Source organism: Grammomys surdaster, unplaced genomic scaffold, assembly GCF_004785775.1.
Source record: "Grammomys surdaster isolate TR1022 unplaced genomic scaffold, NIH_TR_1.0 125940, whole genome shotgun sequence".
NCBI classification, from domain to species: domain Eukaryota; kingdom Metazoa; phylum Chordata; class Mammalia; order Rodentia; family Muridae; genus Grammomys; species Grammomys surdaster.
Genome location: NW_021620762.1, coordinates 1,175,710 through 1,197,010, shown reverse-complemented (window position 1 = coordinate 1,197,010; position 21,301 = coordinate 1,175,710). Strand labels below are relative to the sequence as shown.

Below are 21,301 nucleotides of genomic sequence, written 5' to 3'. Positions count from 1 at the left end.
ACACTGACACACTTGATACACGTGTTTGTAGAGCAGGCTGCCTGCATCCTTGTCCACACGTCTGTGAAGCACAGCAGTGTTGCAGGTAAGGTCTCCAGAGATGCTCTCATGTCGTCGCCATGACCCAAAGTGCAGAGGACTGTTGTTTCTCTAGAAGTCATAGTAGGTCATGCCTACACTCACTCAGGAGGTCGAAGGACATATGAATTAAACAAGCAGTACCTCCTCGGGTACTGTGTATGTTTTATTTGAATTTTAAGGTTTTATTGAAGCTTTGGGTCATTTTCTCCTTTTGGGTCTTTTCAGTGCCAGAACTTACTAAGACCTGTTCAAGCCAGCCCCAACCTGCCGGTACCAGTCCCAGTACTTCCACCAGCACTATTTCTAGCGGCAGCAATGGCAAACGTGCATCTACCTGTGGCCAGCAGCCAGCTGCATCCCGCTACCTGCCTCGGGAGGTGCCTCCACGCTTTCGCCAGCAAGAACAGAAGCAGCTGTTAAAGAGAGGCCAGCCATTACCCACAGGGAGTCTGACTAGTGTGAGCCCAGCACAGGCTGCTGGGCCTGCAGGGGCCAGCCCTCCTCCACTCCCTGGAGCTGGGGCACAACAGCATCCTAGCAAACTCCAGCCAGGTAAGAACCATGACGAGTGGGACTTGTTTGATATTAGGGGTAGGACCAGGGCCTTGTAACTGCTAGACAGGTGCTTGGCTATTGCACTGCTCCCTCAATCCTGTGGCTTTGTTTCCATGTGCCTATGGTCTCCACTACTCAGGCCAGGGTGAGAGGATCTTCTGTGTCCTACCTAGAGTTTGGGGCTAGCCTGTGCACCATAGTGGGACTTTGTGGGGGGGGGGGTATTCACACAAGACTGGGCAGGACGCATATCTATATAGTTGCATGACCACTATAGAACACACACATTGTGTAGAGTGTAACTCTTGATGGATTAAAAAAAAGTCTGAAAATTAAATCAGTCTATATAATGAGTATAAACGGGAAATTGGCTCTCGACTCCCAGACAGCTTCATTTTACACTGTCTCTCTTCTCCCACCAGTGTCTGGCAGTGCTGCCAGCTGGATGTTCCTCTCACCTCACTGACCCAGCAGCCCCCTCAGACACTCGCCATATCCCTAATGTACAAACTTAGTTTTCCTGCCACCATAGCTATGTCTTGTCAACATGTGTTGTCTGCGTGGCCTCAGTGGTGACAGTGCTTAGTTTTCCCTAGAGGTCCATGTGGAGGACTGCCCTCCACTGCCTCTATTCAGAGATTCCTGTGCCTGTCCCCATCACTCCTCTTGGAGCTGCAATGTGTCGGTTTGCTGAGTCTGTTAGAGTCTCAGCTCTCAGCTGAGGTGAGAGTCTGAGGAGTGGGAGAGCTTGCAGTGGATGACTGACCTGGTGGAGTGGACGTCTACTGGTTCTACACTCATCTAAAGGAGAGGACTGACTGCTCTCCAGAACTCGTTCCCTTTCCTTTCCCACTCAAATACTATTCCACAGAGGTTGAGTTGTCCATTGTGGCCACTGCTGGAATGACACAGTGTTGTAGAAAACCACAGACGTCTAAGTGAGCAGCTGTGACAGAAGCAGGCTAGATTATCCTTCCATGTGACCTGAGCCAAGTCACTCACAGTCCTGGCACTTGGGACTCCTATCAGGTAAAAAAGGGTTTTCCTTTTCACGTTGCATCACCTTGCCTGTAAGAGGCGTTTGGCAAAAGGAAAAGGCACCTGTGTAGCGGTCCTGCAGCGGCTGGGGCCATGCAGTCATGTGTTCTACCTGTGACTTGTATGCAATGTACTGTGACTTAGGCTTTCTGCTGTCCTCCTAGAGTTGACTATGAAGGAGCTTCTCCTTTTCATGTTACAAATGCTTTACGAAAACCAAACCTAGGTCCAATTCTGCTAGTACATTTCAGTGTATTCCACAGGAATCATAAGTTTTCTGCTTGCATCAAAACTTAATTCCTTTTCTTTTCCTTCTGCCGTCCCACTTCTTATCAAAGCTCTAACATCTTGTTCCCTGTTAAGCCAACAAGTCATATTATTTATTGGGTGCTCTTTTACCATTTACAGATCTAAATGCTAAGTACTAATTCTTCAGTCCTCTCCAGATTCAGAAACCACCACAAGCAACTGGTGAGCCTGTGGTGCGGAGCAGAGTGTGTGAATAGATGCAGACTCTCAGTAAATACCTGCAGCTAGCTGCGACGAGTGGGGAATGTTCACTTCCTGTAGGCTCCTGCTCAGTGGATGCCCTTTCTTCCACAGCACTAGAACTGACAGGCAAGCAGATGTGCATCAGAGGCAGAGGGACTTGATCATGGCCTCTTGGAAGCAGTCATGACCTCTGTCATGTGTTCCATGATGGTCAGAACAGCCTGGCTGTGCATCTCTGTTGTTTTTATTTGCTTGCTTTGCTGTTTTCATTTTCAGTGTTGGGAATAGAACCCCTGACCTTGTGTGTACTACGTGAACTCTTCCATTGACCACATGCCCAGGCCAGGGAAGCCCATGACTGAGAACCAGCTATATGTCTGCTAGGCCACGGGTCTCTGGAGAACAGACCCCAGGTTCTGTCCTATCCCTCTGTGTTGATTCAGTATAGACAGTATGTTGTCACATGAAACTTACTGATGTCAACATAGCCCGTGTTGTAGGATGACCAAGATTTCTGATGCTTGTGTGCAAAAGTAAGTTCTGGCCAGGAATGCCAGTGCATGCTGTTAGTCTCAGCACCGTGTTAGAGTTAGAGGCAGGTGGATCTCTGTGAGTTCAAGACCAGCCTGTTTTATATAACAGGCTTCAGTCAGGGCTTAGTAGAGCCCCGTCTCAAAAGTAATAATTATTATCATCATCCCTAGAGATTCGTAATGTTCAGTAACATGAGACAGCAATGAAATGTAGTCCGGTTTAAAGCAGAAACAGACTTTTATAATGATCTACCAATTGAAAACTCTATTTTCTTTTATGTATATGAGTACACAGTTGCTCTCTTCAGCACACCAGAAGAGGGCATCAGACCTCATTACAGATGGTTGTGAGCCACCATGTGGTTGCTGGGAATTGAACTTAGGATCTCTGGAAGAGCAGTCAGTGCTCTTAACCACTGACCCATCTCTTCAGCTCTGAAAGTTCTATTTTCAAGCATCAAGCTTATAGTAGTTAATTCTATGCCTGTAGTTTATATATAACTTTGTGGGTAACTTCCTTCATGAGAAACTGGGCTCTCAAATAAATTTACCCAATGACAAGTGACAGGAGCCTAGAAAGGCCCAGGAAAAAAACTGAGGGGAGATCTTCTGGCAGCCTTAGCCAGGGCCATAGGTTTAGAAAAGGTAGGCTTCCTAAACAGAAGACATGGGCCACAAGCACTTACCTGGATAGGGTGGGCGATGTGAAGGCCTCTGCTCCTTCCTAGGTAGGCAGAGGTGAAAAGGTCTTCCCAGCCACAGTCCAGATGCTCATTGTACAGGCTGCTGGTGGTGAGTGAGACCATGGCTTTGTCACAGAGGAGCCCAACAGGAAGTTGACTTGGAGAAGAGCTTGTTTAACCAATTGGAGGAAAACCTACCCTGCCCTGATCACAGGGATACATCTGTGTGTACACAGAGGAGTTCACACAGTGCTCATTTCTGAAGAAGCATTCTTTGTCGTCTTCTCTACAGACCCTGGCTTTCCTGGCTTTGCAAGGGTTCAGGGAAACTGCAGCTTTTAGCTCTTGACTTCTCTTTTTTTTTTCCCTTCCTTCCTTTTCTTTTCTTTCTTTTCTCTTCTCTTCATTTTCTTCATTTTTTTCTTTCTCTTCATTTCTCTTCTCTTTTTTTCCTTTCTTCTCTTTCTAACAGGGTTTCTCTGTGTAGCCCTGGCTGTCCTAGAACTCACTCTGTAGACCAGGCTGGCCTCACAGAGAACCACCTGCCTCTGCCTCCCAAGTGCTGGGATTAAAGGTGTGCACCAGCATCGCCCAACTAGAACTTTTTTCCTTAAAAATATTTTTTAAACATTTTTTCCTTCTGCCTAAATGTATTTTATTCATATCTGCTTTATACATTTATAAAAGAAGCTCTGACTAGTATGTGCTTCTTATACCCTTTTTTGATTGAGGCAGGAAAATAATTAAGAAGTTGGACTCTTGCCGGGTGGTGGTGGTGGCTCGTGCCTTTAATCCCAGCAGTTGGGAGGCAGAGGCAGGTGGATTTCTGAGTTCGAGGCCAGCCTGGTCTACAGAGTGAGTTCCAGGACAGCCAGGGCTACACAGAGAAACCCTGTCTTGAGGAAAAAAAAAAAGAAGAAGACGATGAAGAAGAAGAAGTTGTTGTTGGACTCTTGCCAGTTTACGTATGGACCTTACATAGACTACTACATTGCTGCTCTGCAGGTGTTGAGGGCTTGTGTAGAGGAAGACAAGGAGGAGTATAAAATAAAGGAGAAACACCAGTTTTTTGCATTCAGCCAATAGGCAACATGCCATTATTATTTTGGCTAGCTTTCAAAAAAATTGAAAGGAATGGGAGAGAGGTGAATTGTTACTGGTATGAATTGTTACTGGGTCCTAAAATAAAATGTTTTTGAGAATTGAGAGAATTTAGTATCAGCTATGACTAGATCATAAAAGCTTAAAGGCCCTGCCCATGGCTGCTTCTCCTCCTGCTGGAATGGGATGGGTGGGCACTGCCCATGGTGTCCCGGGTCTGCTCCAGGCTGGCTGGGAGTAAACTGGCAGCTGCGCCAGAGTTGACTCACATGTTACAGTCAGACCCAGGATGCCACTGGCCACATTCTCCAAGGGGCTGCAGCTCCTGGGAGGTGGACTGTACCATCTGCAGGTATTTCCTCATCGCTAAAACAGGAGAGAAACAGACCCTGAGCCTGGGTGGAAGGGCTGCTTCTCCCCAGCCAGTGCGTGTGTGGCAGCTCTTGGCTGCAGTGCTGCACTAAGCAAAGCCATGTCCATGCATTGCCTACCCTGCTGCCCGTGGCTCCAGGCAGGCTCACGCCCTCCTACATCATTTCTTCATTGTCTCTCATAGTCTCAACCTTGAGACATTGTCTCTTGTATAGAAACACTACAGATTATTCTTTTAGACACATTATTGGTTACAGCAAATTTTTTCTGTGTTCCACATTGCTGGTTGCCTGGGCTTATAGCAGCTGACAGGTGAGATGGGAGAGATTCTGCCCCTCCATCAGTGATACTTAGAGCACAAAGTACTTTCTCCCTTAGATTTTTATATGAAGTAAAATTGTACATGTGGTAGAGAGGAAGGGTCTCAAGAGCTAAAGACAGCTAATGCTATTTACCCTGTCCCCAAAAACCAGGGACAAGGAATCTGTGCTCTCAGTAAATATTAAGGAACACACATAGTCAGCTATTGAAACCACTAGGGACTCCTTTCTCCAGTTTGTGGTTTATTACTTTGTCATTCAGTTAAAGACCTGTGGTGCAAACACCTTTGCTGTTTGTGCTAATAAAAGCATTCAACACACCGTCCTAACTTTCCTATCTGACCAAGTCAATGCCTAATTAGGACTTGGCTTACTATATAGCTTTTGGGAGGTCAGTGTTAACTACTCTGCCTAGAAGATTTCATCCTCCTAGGGTAACATGTGGGTATTAAAAATCAAGAGGAAAGCTTTTCCCTTCCTGCTGTGATTTAATCCTTTTTGATTTAATCACTTAAGACAGTTATGTTGCTTAGATTTTTATAGACTCCTATTTATAAAACATATAAGCCATTTAAACAGGAGAAAAGATTTTATTTAGCATTACACTTGAACCTCATTTCTCTTTCCTTATTTAGGGGAGTTGTATTGATATGTGGTAACTAGTAGGAGAGTCTTGTTCTGAAGCATGTGTTTTGGTTTCTCACTACTTAATAGTCCCAGATTTGAGCTAGTCACCCCACTTCCCTCACCTTCTCTTCTCTCAGGTTTATTTGTGAAACTCACTAAGCTAAGGAGCATACTGTGGTCAGTATCAACCTTTGAATCGAGAGTTGTGTGGCCTGTGTTTCCCCAGCTATGTTACTTTTACAAAAGTCAGGCAACAAAGCTCTCTGTTTTCAAAGCTTGATATTGACCACAGTATGCTCCTTCTGATGACTGTGATAGTTCTTCAAGTGGCCTTGACTTTCTCTGAGCTCCATCAAAATTAGGAGAGAGGGGGCTGGAGAGACGGCTCAGAGGTTAAGAGCACTGACTGCTCCTCCAGAGAACTCAGGTTCAATTCCTAGCACCCACATGGCAGCTTACAACTGTCTGTAACTTCAGTTCCAGAGGATCTGACACCTTCACACAGGTATACATGTAGGCCTAATACCAAATATACATAAAAAGATAAAAATTTTAAAATCAGAGTATATTAGGGTTATCCAGAGGAACAGAACTTACAGAGTGAAAATGATGTGGTGTGGGGTTTGTCAGAAGCTAACCCAACAGTGGCTGTCTACAAATGGAAGGTCCGAGATTCCAGTAGTCAGTCAGTCCATGAGTCTGGATGTCTTAGCTGGCCTTCACTATACACTGGGATCCTAAAGATGTAAGCTCTACTGCCAGTGAAGGCACAGACTTGCTATCGAGAATGAGTAGGCTGAAAGCAAGCTTGCTTCTGTGTCCTTATGATAGAAGCTGCCTGCCAGGATGTAGCCCAAACCAAAAGTGGATCCTCCCACCTCAAAAGATCGAAGTTAAAAGTGTGTCTTCCCACTTCACGTGATTTAATTCAGAAAAAAATATCCCTCACAGGTGTGCCCAGTCACTTGGGTTTTAGTTAATTCCAGATGTGGTCAAGTTGACAGTGAGGAATATCCCTCCCAGGTACACACTTGTCAACTGAACACACAGTCATATCTCAACAGATGACATTATAACAGGAATAGAACCCGTAGGCATTTGGGCTTGTGGCTTCAGGACCTGCTTGAGCCCGATCACGTCTATGCCACATCCACTTGATAATGGAGTGCTGCTGTACACATCCTGGCATGACTTGGAGGGTCTGAGAACACCCAGCTCATGATGGGCAGTTCAAGTTCCACGGTAACTTGGTGTCCCATTGTCAAATGATCAGTTTCCACTAAGACCCAATACCAAGCCAAGAGCTGTCTTTCAAAGGGAGAATACTTGTCTGCAGCTAAGGGTAGATTCTTGCTCCAAAATCTCAAAGGTCTCTTCTGTGAGTCACCTATAGGCCAGCTAAAGGCCCAAACAACATCCCTGTCTACCACTGAGACCTCAGGTACCATCAGGTCTGCTGGGTCCTATGGTCCAAGTGTTAGAACAGCCTGCAGAACAGCCTAGACCTGTTGAGAAGTCTTCTCCTGTTCTTGACCCCACACAGAGCTAGCAGCTTTCTAGGTCACTTGGTCTACAGACCTTAGTAACACACCCAAGTGAGCAAATGTGCTATCACCAGAATCTAAACAGGCCCAGTAAATGTTGTGCTTCCTTATTGGTGGTGGAAGGGGATAAGTGCAGTAACTCATCCTTCACTTTAGAAGAAATGGTGTGCATGCCCCACACCATTAGATCCCTAAGAATTTCACCAAGGTAGGTTTGAACGTTGGTGGCTGTCTTCTGCACACTCAGTCCAGTCGTCATGTAACATCAAGGAAACTTCGGGGGTTTTAAGGGGCTTGGTGGGTTGGTTGGTTGGTTGGTTGGTGTGGGGTTTTTTGTTTGTTTGTTTTTGTTGTTGTTGTTTTGTAGTCCTAGAATGGAACTCAGAACCTTAGATGTGCTAGACAATTGCTCTACTGCTGAGCCACACCCAGAGCTGAGCCACACCCACAGCCCCTTTGAGGCTTGCTCTGCATTTTTCATTTAGAATTGAGAACTTGAGAAAAAAAAAGCTAGTTTTCTCCTCCAAACTATTTCCTAGTTGATTCGTTGGCAAATTGGAGGAGAATCTAATTTTGAGTTTTGTTTCATCTTTTTCCAGATCTTGGTCACAGTGGATTGGCAGATCATTATGAAAATTCCCACTGGGGACAGCATCCCTCTTACAGAAGTGAAGCCAACTGCAGCTGGGATAAAGTGATAATAGACAGAACTGACCCGGAGGTGTGGCCGTCCATCCCAGTAACCGAGACTGACTCTGCCTCAGAATGTCCTACCGACACTGACTCCGCCTCCAACTGTGGCTCAGAGAACAGGAGCATGGCCACAGGGAGCACCCAGAGCAGCTTCCCAGGCCACCCGAAGAAGACGAATGGCAGCCATGGCACCAATGGTGCACTCGTCCAAAGCCCTTCTAACCAGAGTGCCCTTGGGGCAGGAGGAGCCAATGGGAACGGGGGCGTGGCCAGAGTGTGGGGTGTAGCCACAGGCTCCAGCTCTGGCCTGGCTCACTGCTCAGTTGGTGGTGGAGATGGGAAAATGGACAACATGATTGGAGATGGGAGAAGTCAAAATTGTTGGGGTGCTTCCAACTCCAATGCGGGCATTAACCTCAACCTTAATCCTAATGCCAACCCAGCTGCCTGGCCTGTACTTGGGCATGAAGGAACTGTGGCAACAGGCAACCCTTCCAGTATTTGCAGTCCAGTCAGTGCCATAGGTCAGAATATGGGCAGCCAGAATGGGAACCCAGTGGGCACCCTGGGTGCCTGGGGAAACTTGCTGCCCCAAGAGAGCACAGAACCACAGACATCCACTTCTCAGAATGTGTCTTTCAGCGTACAACCTCAGAACCTTAACACTGATGGACCAAATAACACTAACCCCATGAACTCTTCACCAAACCCTATCAATGCAATGCAGACAAATGGACTGCCAAACTGGGGCATGGCTGTTGGTATGGGGGCCATCATCCCACCCCACCTGCCAGGCCTGCCTGGTGCTAACGGATCGTCAGTCTCTCAAGGCGGTGGGGGCGGTGGGGAAGGAACGGGCAGTTCTGTGTGGGGACTGTCCCCTGGTAACCCTGCCACAGGAAGTACCAGTTGTGGGTTCAGTCAGGGGAATGGAGACACTGTGAACTCAGCATTAAGTGCTAAGCAGAATGGATCCAACAGTGCTGTGCAGAAGGAAGGGAATGGAGGGACCGCCTGGGACTCAGGGCCTCCTGCAGGGCCTGGCATCCTTGCCTGGGGCAGGGGCAGTGGCAACAATGGCATTGGTAATATCCATTCAGGAGCTTGGGGCCACCCCAGCCGAAGTTCTTCTAATGGTATGAATGGGGAGTGGGGGAAGCCCCCAAACCAGCATTCCAGTAGTGACATCAGTGGGAAAGGATCAACAGGGTGGGACAGTGCCAGTGCTGCCAGCCAGACCCCTGCCCTGCAGCCTGGCAGTGAACACATGAACTCATGGGCCAAAGCCACATCTTCTGGAACTACAGCAAGTGAAGGAAGCAGTGATGGGTCCGGCAGTCACAATGAAGGAAGCACTGGGAGGGAAGGGGCAGGAGAGGGCCGGAGGCGAGACAAAGGGGTTCTAGACCAAGGGCACATCCAGTTGCCAAGGAACGATCTTGACCCAAGAGTTCTGTCCAATAGTGGTTGGGGACAGACTCCTGTAAAGCAAAACACTGCCTGGGAATTTGAAGAGTCCCCTAGGTCTGAAAGGAAAAATGACAATGGGACAGAGGCCTGGGGTAGTGTAGCTACTCAGCCTTCAAACTCAGGGGGGAAGACTGATGGGTCCATCATGAACAGTACAAATACCTCTTCAGTATCGGGGTGGGTCAGCTCGCCACCTGCCGCCGTGCCAGCAAACACAAGCTGGGGAGACAGCAACAACAAAGCGCCAAGTGGCCCAGGAGTTTGGGGGGACTCAATAAGCTCTACTGCTGTTAACAATGCTGCTGCCACCAAGAGTGGCCATGCTTGGAGTGGGACTGTAAACCAAGAGGACAAATCACCCACCTGGGGTGAACCTCAGAAACCCAAATCCCAAAACTGGGGAGATGGACAAAGAGCAAACCCAGCCTGGAGCACAGGAGCAGGAGACTGGGCAGACTCATCATCTGTCCTTGGACATCTAGGGGATGGAAAGAAAAATGGATCTGGATGGGATGCTGATGGTAATAGGTCAGGGTCTGGTTGGAATGATGCCACGAGATGTGGGACCAGTGGCTGGGGCAGTGGCACAAATGCTAAGGTGAATCCAGGTACAAACTGGGGGGAGTCTCTCAAGCCTGGTCCCCAGCAGAACTGGGCTCACAAGCCCCAAGACAACAGTGTGAGCAACTGGGGAGGAGCTGCTTCTGTTAAGCAGACAGGGACAGGGTGGATTGGGGGGCCACTGCCAGTCAAGCAGAAGGACAGCAGTGAGGCGACTGGCTGGGAGGAGCCTTCCCCACCCTCCATCCGACGCAAAATGGAAATTGATGATGGTACCTCAGCTTGGGGGGACCCAAGCACCTACAACAATAAAACTGTAAACATGTGGGACAGAAACAATCCAGTCATCCAGAGCAGTACCACAGCCCCTGCCACCCCCACGACCCCCACCTCGAGCAGCACCACACACCGGGCCGAGACGCCGCCTTCACACCAGGCTGGCACTCAGCTGAATCGGTCACCACTGCTCGGCCCAGGTATGCTGTGGGCCCTCTGGTCATACCATTGGTGTGTACTCCGTGTCTGTGTGAATTCTTGGACTGATAGTCTCATAGCAAATGACTAGTATAGGGAAGAAACAAAGCAAATTCTTGTAGTTTTCCAGGGAAAAGAAGTGCTGGATGGTATGCTCAGTGCTGCCAGGGCTCCAGCCACACGTGGTCCTTTTCATCATGCTTCTAATGACAGGCTAAGTTTAATTTTGTTTTGAACTTAAGTTTTACTGTGTTGTACTCTGCTTTTCTGGGTTCCTTGTCAGTTATGGAACCACTGGGCAATTGACGTTCTTTTATAGGAGCAACTCTGAAGCCTTTCTGCCATGTGGCTATAGTCTTTCCTGTCTGCCTAAATCACTTGTTAGTGGTTCTGTGCATTTCCTTGACCTTTGCCCAGTTGATGAAGCTTTACTTGATCACAGTCACCACCCAGTCAAGTACAGGCAAGCTCATTGTCCTGCCCTGGACATGCATGTAGTCTGGGTCTGCCCCATACCACAATCCATCCAGCCTTCGCATGCCGTGCCCAGTACTGATGAGGAAAGCAGCATAGCCCTCTTCAGGGAAGCCTGGGAGCCCTCATATTATTTTGTGTTCTTTTGCAAAACGTCTTCATTACTAGATAAAACAAGTGGTTCTCAGCCCTAGCTTTCCTTAAATTGCCTCGGCACTTGATGAGATAGGCTATCGGTCCCGGAGAATCTGATGAATTTGCAGCAAAGCTGTTTGGTAGTTTTAAGGTTCCACCCTGAAAATGGAACAATGTCTGTAAAGCATAAGAGTCATTATATAAGTGGTGTTTTTATTTTAGTTGCAAGTCAAAATGCAAAGTCAGACTAAGACTTATATTTGGAGTTTGTGCTCTGTAAAAGTAGAGATGATGATGCTGGGATAACCCAGCTGGACCCGCGGGGAGCTTACGTAGCTATGAGAACAGAAGCCTGTGGTAAAGCATGGGTGACACAGGTAGGATGCAGGTGGACTTTGGAGAAGCAGCAGGAGCCCTAGGCTTCTAACTGGAATGTTGATGCAAAGTGCTGTGCTCCAAGCACAAAGTAAGCCTGATTCTTGAGAACTGTACTCACCAAATGACAGCACTCGTGTGTTCAAGGAAATACTGTGTAGTTCACAGCATAGCTGTTTTCTGAAGTCAGATACAAGCGAGGAACTAGAAGAAGCTTTGAGAGAACTTGCCCTGCAGATTGACTTCCTGGCCTCCTGCTCTTCCTTAGACAGTCAGCCCCCGAACCAGCCTTGTCTGTGTAGTAGCACTTAGAACGCTGTGCTTGAGGCAGTAGTGCAGAACTTGAGCAGTGATTGAGGTCACTGTGTGCCCATTTGCAGGAGCTCTCCTCACGTGACAGCAGTTTCCTGCAGTTACGCTTTCTGGTGGGTCTAGTGCTTCCTGAGCTTATGGATGCTGTGCCAGAGCTGATGTCCCTGCTGTAAATATGTGCCATGCTGTGCATTGAGCAGACTGCCGCTCTCATCACAGAGCTGCACTCTGAGCCTGTCACGTGTGCCTCTAGGATCAGGCTTAAAGTCTGGTTGCTTCCTGGTAAAGCTGCTCTGTCCTGAGGGCTGCTCCTCCATATGTGTCACTGAGTCCCAGAGGCAGAGCCAGCCCTGCTCGTGGTTTTAGCTTTTCCTTCCTGTTTGGTGTTTTTGGGGACTTGTCAGGGGGTAGTTCTTTAAGAGTTTTGGGGGTATATGTGTAGTGTGCTTATGTGTCTATATATGGTCACATGTACATGGACATGAGAGTGAGGAGGTGTACACGTATGTTACTACTTGTAGCAGTCAGAGGTTGATATCAGGTATCTTCAGTCATGGTCCACCTTGTGTACCAAGACTCAGGTAGTCCACCTAGATAGCTTGCTCCATGGGTCCCTCCTGCAGCTCCTGAGCACTGGGACTGCAGGAAAGCCTAAAGGATAGTCTTCTCGATTACAGAGGCAGCCCCTTTACCTGCTGACCCAGCTCCCCAGGATTCTCTGAGTTTAAATGTACCATAAAAGGCAAGAGGAGGAAGTCTTCCCACCTAGAAATCTTAAGGCTTCTTCATAGTCATCCTCAGCCCGGTGTACAAGAGAGTGTCACTTCCACTAGTGGCCTTGGTAGAGGCTCAGAGAGGCCATCAGAGTAGGTGCTGAGTGCTGGTTGACTGCCACATGTAAATTGGCTTCTGTGGCCTTGAGATGGCTCAATAGATGCATAAAGATGCACGCCTCCATTTGGTGCCTGGGACCTACATAGTGGAAGGGGAGAACCAACGCCTACAAAATCTTCTCTAACTTCCACTAGTCGTAGCTCCTCAAAAATAAGGAATTGTAAATTTTTTTTAAACAAATGTAAAGATGTTGGCTCAAAACACTATCCTGGCCAATCAGACTTCTGAACAAGAGCTGAGTGAAGTGTCAGCAGCAGCCGTGCTCCGTGCCTTTAGCAGAGACAGTTCCAGGCTCTTTATGTCCTCTGCTCTCATTCCATGATGGATGGAGGGGACAAATGGGAAGAACAGGTAGGAATTCTTGAGTAGTTAGACATCATGAAGAAGGTCTTACAGCAATAAGCAACCTGCAAAGAGGACCAAGGGCAAATGAGGCCTTTGTAGGCATCTGGACAGTGTCTAGAAGCACCATGAACCATGAAACAGTTCTGAGCAGAGTTTGAAAGTTTAGGCTTTAAATTGGTCATTCTGACTCAAAAACATCTGCGCAGGGAAGCCTGTGATGACAGTCTGGTGGGGGGGAGGGGAGGGAATAGCTGCAGAGTACAGGAGGGGGCACTTAAAAGGAACAGTGCTTGGAAAAGCAAACGAGTGGCTCAGAGTTGGGGCACCTCATTTTGGTGGGAGAGGATGTGCATGAAAGTTGAGATCTCAGCATAGAGTGCACTGGGGAGACCGCTGTGGGAGAGTAACTGAATAAGTAATTATGGTCAACCAAAAATTACTTAGAGGCTAGAAAGGGTAGGTGCACTGAGCTACAGCTCAGTGAACAAGCACTTTGTTAACATGCTGAAGGCCCTTGGGTTCAATTTCTAGCCCCACAAAGAGAATACTTGAAGTAGCAGAATACTTCATGTTGAATAACAGCTAATAGCAAGGGGCATGTAGAGAGCATGGGTGTAATGGAAAGGTCCCTCTGCTTATCAGGTGAGTGACCCACACTCTGACCTGTTGGTGAGGTAAAGGACAAGTACCCAGCCAGGCCATCTTAGTGGCCAAGGGCTTGAGGGCACCAACACTCGACACGAGGGAAGAGAAGGTGTGAGAACAGAGGTAAGAAGTCTTGACTGTGCCAGAGGGCTGCTGGGCAGTGACATACCCAGTGAATAAAATGGTCGTCATTTAGCCTATGTGGGGCCTACAGACCAGTGAGGGAGCCAAACCAGGTGAAGTCTATGTGACAGGATGACAAGAGAGAGCCCAGGGAGGCCATGCATGGTTAAGGGTCAAGCCTGGCATTGAACAGCTCCTGGGCTGTGATTATAAGATTCAGCAGCTGGGGCGGGAGGAGTGTCCCTTCTGTGTGCATTTGCCTATCCCTATCCCACACAAGCTACCCAGCGCACTGCACTCTCTAGTATCACTTGCCACATAGAAATTCTGGATGGATCTGCACCTCTTTGTCCCTGGATAAAAGTTCTAAGTTACAGACTGTACTCAGACCCACAGATGTTCCCAATTGGAGCATATTTTTTAATGAATCAATATTTCTAGTGAAAAATCCAGAGTTCTGTTAGAAGCCGTAAAGGTAGGGCACAATGACATCATGTGGCAGCATTCCACTAGAGTGAATGAAGGGCTGTACTCCCAGTGACACACTTGCGCCAGCCCAGAGGGCCCCAGCACTGGGACTTTTAACATTAGCCAAAAGTTCTGGCCCAGTTTCTTCTACTGAACTCAATTATATTAACTGGCTGCTGCTTCAGCATCTGAACATCTGGTTTCTGGTTTGATTATATATAGGTATATGTCCACATAGAGATTGTGCTCACATGAGAACAAGTGCCCTCTGTGGCCAGAAACATTGGATCCCTTAAAGAAGTTACAGCCCAGGTGTAAGGTGCTTGGCATGGGTGCTGGGAAGTGAGCTCAGGTCCTCTGGAAGAACTGCAGGAGCTCTTACCTGCTGAGCCACCTCTGGTCCCAGTTCCTGGTTCTGTAACTGATGACTGACTGTTGCTAAGCACTCCAATCTCAAGGATTTGAAAGAATGAAGAAAATGAGGAGGAAAGGTAACTGATGGGGGGAAAGAAATAGATGAGCATAGTGGTGCGAACCTTTAATCCCAGTATTCAAGAGACAGGTAGATTTCTGTGAGTTCAAGGCCAGCCTGATTTATATAGTGAAGTCTAAGAAAGCCAGAGGAAGCAGAATTTGAAAATTAAAGCTTAGTGTATGGAGTGTATGGTATAATGCACATCCTTGTAATCTCAGCCCTCAAGAGACAAAGGTAGAAAGACCAGAGGTTTGAAGCCACCCTGGACTACGTAGGAAATTTTAGGCCAGCCAGAGCTACATGTGAGAAACTGGTTGAAAACAATAATACAGTGTAGCAAAAGAGAGGCCAGTACTAGGTCTCTGCATTGAGATCTGTATGTGGTAAAAATGGAAAGTACTTTGAGAAGATTTGGTACTTAAAAATGGCCACCACAAGCTGGGGGTGGGGGTGCCTCATGGCTTTAATCCCAGGGCTCGGGAGGCAGAGGCAGGAAAATCTGAATTTGGAGCCAACCTGGTCCACAAAGCAAGCTCCAGGACAGCCAGAGTTACATAGTGAGACCCTGTCTCAGAAAAGAGAGTGGGTACCACCATGGCCTACATAGCATGATTAGTCCCACCATATATGCACATGTGTGCACTCAGGTGTGTGTAAATGTGTGTACATGTGTATGGAGACTGGAGGGCAGCCTCAAGTGTCAAAGAACACCTAAGAGGTGGTGACACAGGACTGGAGCTTACCAGTTTGAGTAGATTGAATCTTCCTGTCTTTGTAGGACTGGGATTACTGAGCTCACTGTGTAACTATATTTTATGAAAGCGCACATGACTACCAAATACAAAAGCAGAAAAGTGTACTATTGACTAATTCCAAATGCAAAATGTGGCTTCTCAGTCCCTGTGTCCCCCTCCAGCTTCTGGAGTCTACATATTCTTAAAGGTATAGCAGTATCATAGAAGCTTCTGTGAATTTAGATACCATTAACAAAAACAAAATGTTTTTTCCTATCTGGTCAGCCCCTTCCTAGAAACTGTCAAGTTCGGTGTATGGTTTAGCAAGTGATGGTGTGATGTGTTTTTCTTACAGTGCCAGTCTCTCCTCTCCCACGGGGACAGAGTGGCCACACTTTACCCTACATTGCCTATCTCAGACCTAAAGCAGGCTACCCCAGAATTGCAAGTAACCAAAGCCTGTATTTTTTTTTTTTTGCAAGCTTGTTAAGTGAAGCTGTTCTTTGACCCCACAGAAGTAGCAAGCAGGATTCCACACAGACTTCTGGGTGATAGCCACAACAGCTGCCAAGCTAGATCAGACAGGCTGAAGCACAGGCATAGGCTTTTCATGGCTCTACTCAGATCGTTTATTCCAGCAAAAGCAGCCATCACTTTTAGTGTTTGACCAGGTTTTTGCTGTTAATAAACTTGGTATTTTGTAGGAATTCTGCTTTTCTTTTGACCTGTGCTGGCTTTATGTAATTTCTATTTATGTCAGAAAATATAGGTTCTCCATGAACATAATCTTACAGGGGTAAATGCTACAAAGGGTAAATGTCCTGTTCTTGTATTGATACTGAGTTTCCAGGAGTCTATGTAAAACCCATATGTTAGGAAATTCTTTGTAGTTTGGCTAACTGGCTTGTTTGGACCTGACCGCACCTCACTTTGTGGTTAGAACAGTGGTAATAGCCTGAAGAAATGTCCCTGTACCTGTCATTTTATCAGATTCCCAGCTGTTTGTGGAGTGCTCTCAGGCTATGCTGACACAGGATACAAAGTCAAGCTCTGTACTGCACTTCACAGTGTTTCCTCCTAGTTGCTTATTCTCAGTTGGGCCGCCGGGCAGAACCTGAAGCTGTTACATCGTCTTGCAACCAAGCTGCTATTTTGACCTCTAATGAGAAATGACTGAGAACAAGAAAGAGTAAAGTCAGACGTTACTAGTTTCTAAGGGGTTAAAGCAGATTGTGAAGACCGCCAGACAGCTTGGTGACCTAGTGTACTTGGAGATGGGTACTCCCTAGCAGTTGACTGGCTGCAGACACACAGACAGCTTGGTGACCTAGTGTACTTGGAGATGGGTACTCCCTAGCACTTGACTGGCTGCAGACACACAAGGAGCAGTAAATGGTAATAAAGCAGAAGAGCAGTACTGTTCAGGGTACTGTCCTCAGTGATAGCTGGGTCTCAGAAGTGCTGCTGTGGGATTTGGATTGGATTAGGTTTTGTTTTGTTGCTATAGAGGGGTGGGTTTCTGATTTCCATTCAGGCTGTCCTCAAACCTGCAGTTACTCTTTGCCTGGCTGTTTATTTCATCCCTGAGCATTGTTGTTTCACCTAGGTGCTCTGACCACTTTTAGAGGGATTGGTGTTGGGGAAAGATGCTTGCTGAGGGCAGCATAGAGCTGATCGGAGCAAGGTCAGTGACCTTCCCCGGGGACCTCCCGTTGGCTCACGAAGACTACACTGTTGTCCAGCAGTGAGGGAAGTCTCAGTTCATCGTGTTCCAGAGCCTATAGACAGTGTACCAACGTAGGATAGTGGTTCCATGTTAGAGTCTTGAAGTCTGAATAAGGGAAGATGGCTCTTGAGAAGCGGATTCAAGAGTCCTGCATCCTACCTGAGGCAGCTGAGACAGGTTTGAGGCTGCTCACCAGGGGGCCTATGGTCTGGAAAGGCTGACTTTGCATTTGGGTCCACTGCTCCTTGTTCCAAAGCTTGCTTTTCAGACACAAATATTAAAAGGTTTTCTAGACTGAGCTTACGTGAGTTAACCGTAGGAAAGCCATGTCCCGTTCACTACACTGAAGCTTGGGAAAGCTTGGCTTCTGCCTACATCGGTGATTGCTGGCCTCTTAGCCATCTTAAGAGAAGCAAAAGCTAGAGAGCAGTGTCTTAGACCTCCATCCTAGGAACTTCCCTCTTCTCCTGTGTCACAGCAAAGAAGCTGTGACAGAGCTGCTGTCTGGACTCCGGGACTCGAAAATTAGCCTCCAGCCAGAAGGAGTCCACTTTCAGCAACTTTGCAGTACTTGTAACAGAAGAGAGGTCTGAGTGATGGGTACTTTTTGTAGCTATGGGCAGGGACGGGGATTTTGCTTTCCTCCTGTATTTTGTAGGGATACGGGGATTAGGTAGATCTGCTACAGAATTGGTAAGGATGCCGAAATATGAAAGCCTGTGAACTCATACACAGACTTCCACTGCAGGACCTTCACTGAGAAATAAGTGGGTGGAAGTTGGAAATCCAGTGTGGTCCCCCTGAAATCCTATAAAGTGAATACACACACAAAAATGGAAAACTTTTGGCCAAAAAAAAAAAAAAAGGATAGTATTTTAAAATACTTGTTTGTTTGGGTATTGTTGCTTGGTTGGTCAGGTGGGCACCGATGCTGAGGGTGAAACAGGGTCTCATGGGTGTTGTGTGCTCTCCGGCTAAACTTCGTCCTCGGGCCCCATCAGTGTTCTAAATGTAAATAAAGCTAGGTCAACCTGATCCGTCCAACTTTTATACCAAAACATGTTTGTTCTAGCAACAGCACTTAAGCATTGGACATTATTTTAATGCTGTGCATTTAAAACTATTGTCTGTAAGCTGAAAATGCTTACTTTGTACCAGAATGATTTAGTATATTTCAGTTTGTCACATCTCTTCTAGAGACTAGACCCTGGCTGGGTCTTTGTGAGTCTTGCCAGAGATGAGCTTGTCCCAGGAAGACAGTTTGCTGGGTGGTTCTTCCACTTCTCCCCAAAGGTTTGAGATGTGAAGCCAGCGAATCCTCTTCTACATACAGAGGATTTTCTATTGATTCTTAACAGGAACCAAAACTTTCTACAAAAAAAAAATAGATTAACTAATTACTATGGTCTGACTGTTTATTCTTAGTTTTAACTTACTTAATTATTCTGTTAATATCTTGTAATCTGGCCTTGAAAGACATGACCATGGAAGAACGCCAGATCAGAAGAATCATGAGCCTGCCCTCACCTGCTGACTCGAGCTTTTCTGCTGATGGTCATAGTAACACGTGACCAGCTATGGGGATCTTCTTCATTTAATTGCCCCAGAAGTTTGAAAAACTGCTTTTCAGTTTTGGTTACTGCTTTGTGTGTAGTTACTGGTAGTACTGTAACTGATTGGGATAACTTACCAGTTATTGTTAACAATTTGCTTAAACTTGCTCAGCAGAGAGCTTGAAATTTAAAATGATTCATAGCTTCATGTTCTTTTTGTCATTAATCAGGGTTACTGCATTTTATTAGGATAAAGAGTGTTGTCGGAACCAGTTCCATACTATCATTAGTAAGAAAACTAACAAATTTCACAATTGAGATAATATTCATGTTGAGACCAAACAATTTGGAGCTGGCCACACCCTGTGCTGTCTCCTCAGGCCTCTGAGCTGATCCACCCAGTGGAGTTTGCAGTTGTTGGCACTGCCCTTGTCACTGACAGCAGAGGCAGGGCTCCTTGAAGTACAGGGTGGTGAGGACTGCAGAGCCTGACTTCTCCGGTTCACTTGTACTCTCTCCCTTCCCAGTTTCATCCGGCTGGGGAGAGATGCCCAATGTTCACTCCAAGGCCGAGAACTCCTGGGGAGAGCCATCTTCCCCTTCTACCCTGGTTGACAATGGCACAGCAGCGTGGGGGAAGCCTCCCAGCAGTGGCAGTGGATGGGATCATCCTGCCGAGCCAGTGGTGCCATTTGGAAGAGCCAGCGGTCCTGCTGCTGCCCCAGCCCTGTGCAAACCAGGTAAGCCAACATGCCTGGACCTAGCACTTAAGATGTGATTCATGGGGCTGGGGAAGTAGATCAGTAAGTAAGATTATTAGCTGTGCAAGTATAAGGACCTGAGTTCAAATCTCCAGCACCTACATAAGAAGCCAGGCATGGCTACATGTGCCTGCAACTCCAGCATTGGAGGGCAGAAACAGGTGCATCCTGGGAGCTCCCCACCCAGCTAGCATAGCTAAAATGGCTAGCTTCATTTGTTGGGGATCATGTCTTAAGGGAATAAAGTGAAAATGATAGAAGACACCACCTGATACATTCCTTTGCCCTTCATGTGCACACATGTGTTATGAATTTATAGATTTATATGCCTGTAGCACACATACAATTTACGTATGTCATACACACAAAATAAAATGAGGCCTGAGGATTCTATTTATCGAGATTTTTTTCACTGAATTTTAGAGCATATCTTTGTTTTTCGAGACAGGGTTTCTCTGTGTAGCCCTGGCTGTCCTGGTAGACGTCTTGCTTGGCATGTTGCAAGGCCCTGGGTTACATCCCTATCCTGAAAAAGACCATGAATAGAAACAGTAGATAACTATTTCCATGGCTGCAGAATTGTTCAGTTTTCTTTGCTTCTCAATAGATGTATGTCCTAGGTTGGTTGACTGATTTGAGTCAGAGTCTTACTATATAGCCCTGGCTAGTCTGGAACTTTGTAGATTGAGTTGGTCTCAAACTCATAGAGATCCTCCAGCCTCTGCCTCCCATGAGCTGGGATTAAAGGAGAAGCTAAGACCTAAAAGAAAGACAGTGGCATTTTTCAGGAATCCACATTTTAGTTGCATTTTCATCTGTGTACAGACTGCTACCACCCCTGTAGTCTGGGACTTGGTTTTAGAATGCCTGTGTGTCTAGAGGGAGGGTAGAGTTGACTGAGGAAGTTTGGAGCAGTACAGCTGGAGTTATAAAGGAAGACATTACATACACATCCTGTACCTAAGAGAAAAGAAATAGATTAAAGATAACAATAGTTCCTTCTTCCCCTCCCCTCGTGTATTCTGGTGACACAGGTTTCCTCTCAGGACAGGTGAGTGACAAGCTCCTCACTGCTCTTTTCCAGCTTCCAAATCTATGCAAGAAGGCTGGGGCAGTGGTGCGGACGAAATGAACCTGGGTGCCAGCCAGTGGGAGGATGAGGACGGGGACATGTGGAACAATGCTGCCTCCCAAGAAAGCAGCTCATCCTGCAGCTCCTGGGGCAATGCCTCAAAAAAAGGACTTCAGAAGGTAGGTGCTGCTGGGGAGGCCGGGAGGCTGGGATGCCTGTCCTGCAGTCTAGGCAGGGCTAGTGATTGCTGGGAAGACAGAACTCCCTCTAGATAGTCTTGTACATTGGCAAGATCAAAACTGTTTTCATGGCTGGGCGTAGTGGTGCTGTTAATCCCAACACTCCGGAGACAAAGGCAGGCCTATCTTTGTGAGTTCAAGGGCAGCCTCGGCTGCATAGTGAGTTTTAGGACAGCAAGGTCTACACAGAGAAATCCTGCCTTGAAAAAAACAAAAAGCTATTTTCATATTAATAACAAATAAAGAATTTTGTCTTTTCCAGGAAGTTCTTTTTTGGGAGTGAGGTAGTGTATGGACTGCAATAAAAATCATAAAACCTGTACATAACAGGTAACATCCGAATTAAAGTCAAAAGACTGGAAGGGAGAATAGCGGGGAGGGATATCATTTACATCATAGAAAAAGCTCATCTCCCTGATGTATACA

General features: G+C 46.9%; 1 protein-coding gene across 1 annotated transcript in view; it reads left to right on the top strand.

Annotated features, from left to right (window-relative positions):
• The window catches only part of Tnrc6c (trinucleotide repeat containing adaptor 6C), a 64,747-nt gene that overhangs the window by 11,041 nt on the left and 32,405 nt on the right, over positions 1-21,301 (top strand). The window contains exons 3-6 of the mRNA XM_028752783.1: positions 307-633; positions 7,946-10,546; positions 19,331-19,543; positions 20,649-20,815. Coding sequence (XP_028608616.1) covers positions 307-633; positions 7,946-10,546; positions 19,331-19,543; positions 20,649-20,815 — 3,308 coding nt within the window. The remainder of the gene's footprint in view (positions 1-306; positions 634-7,945; positions 10,547-19,330; positions 19,544-20,648; positions 20,816-21,301) is intronic.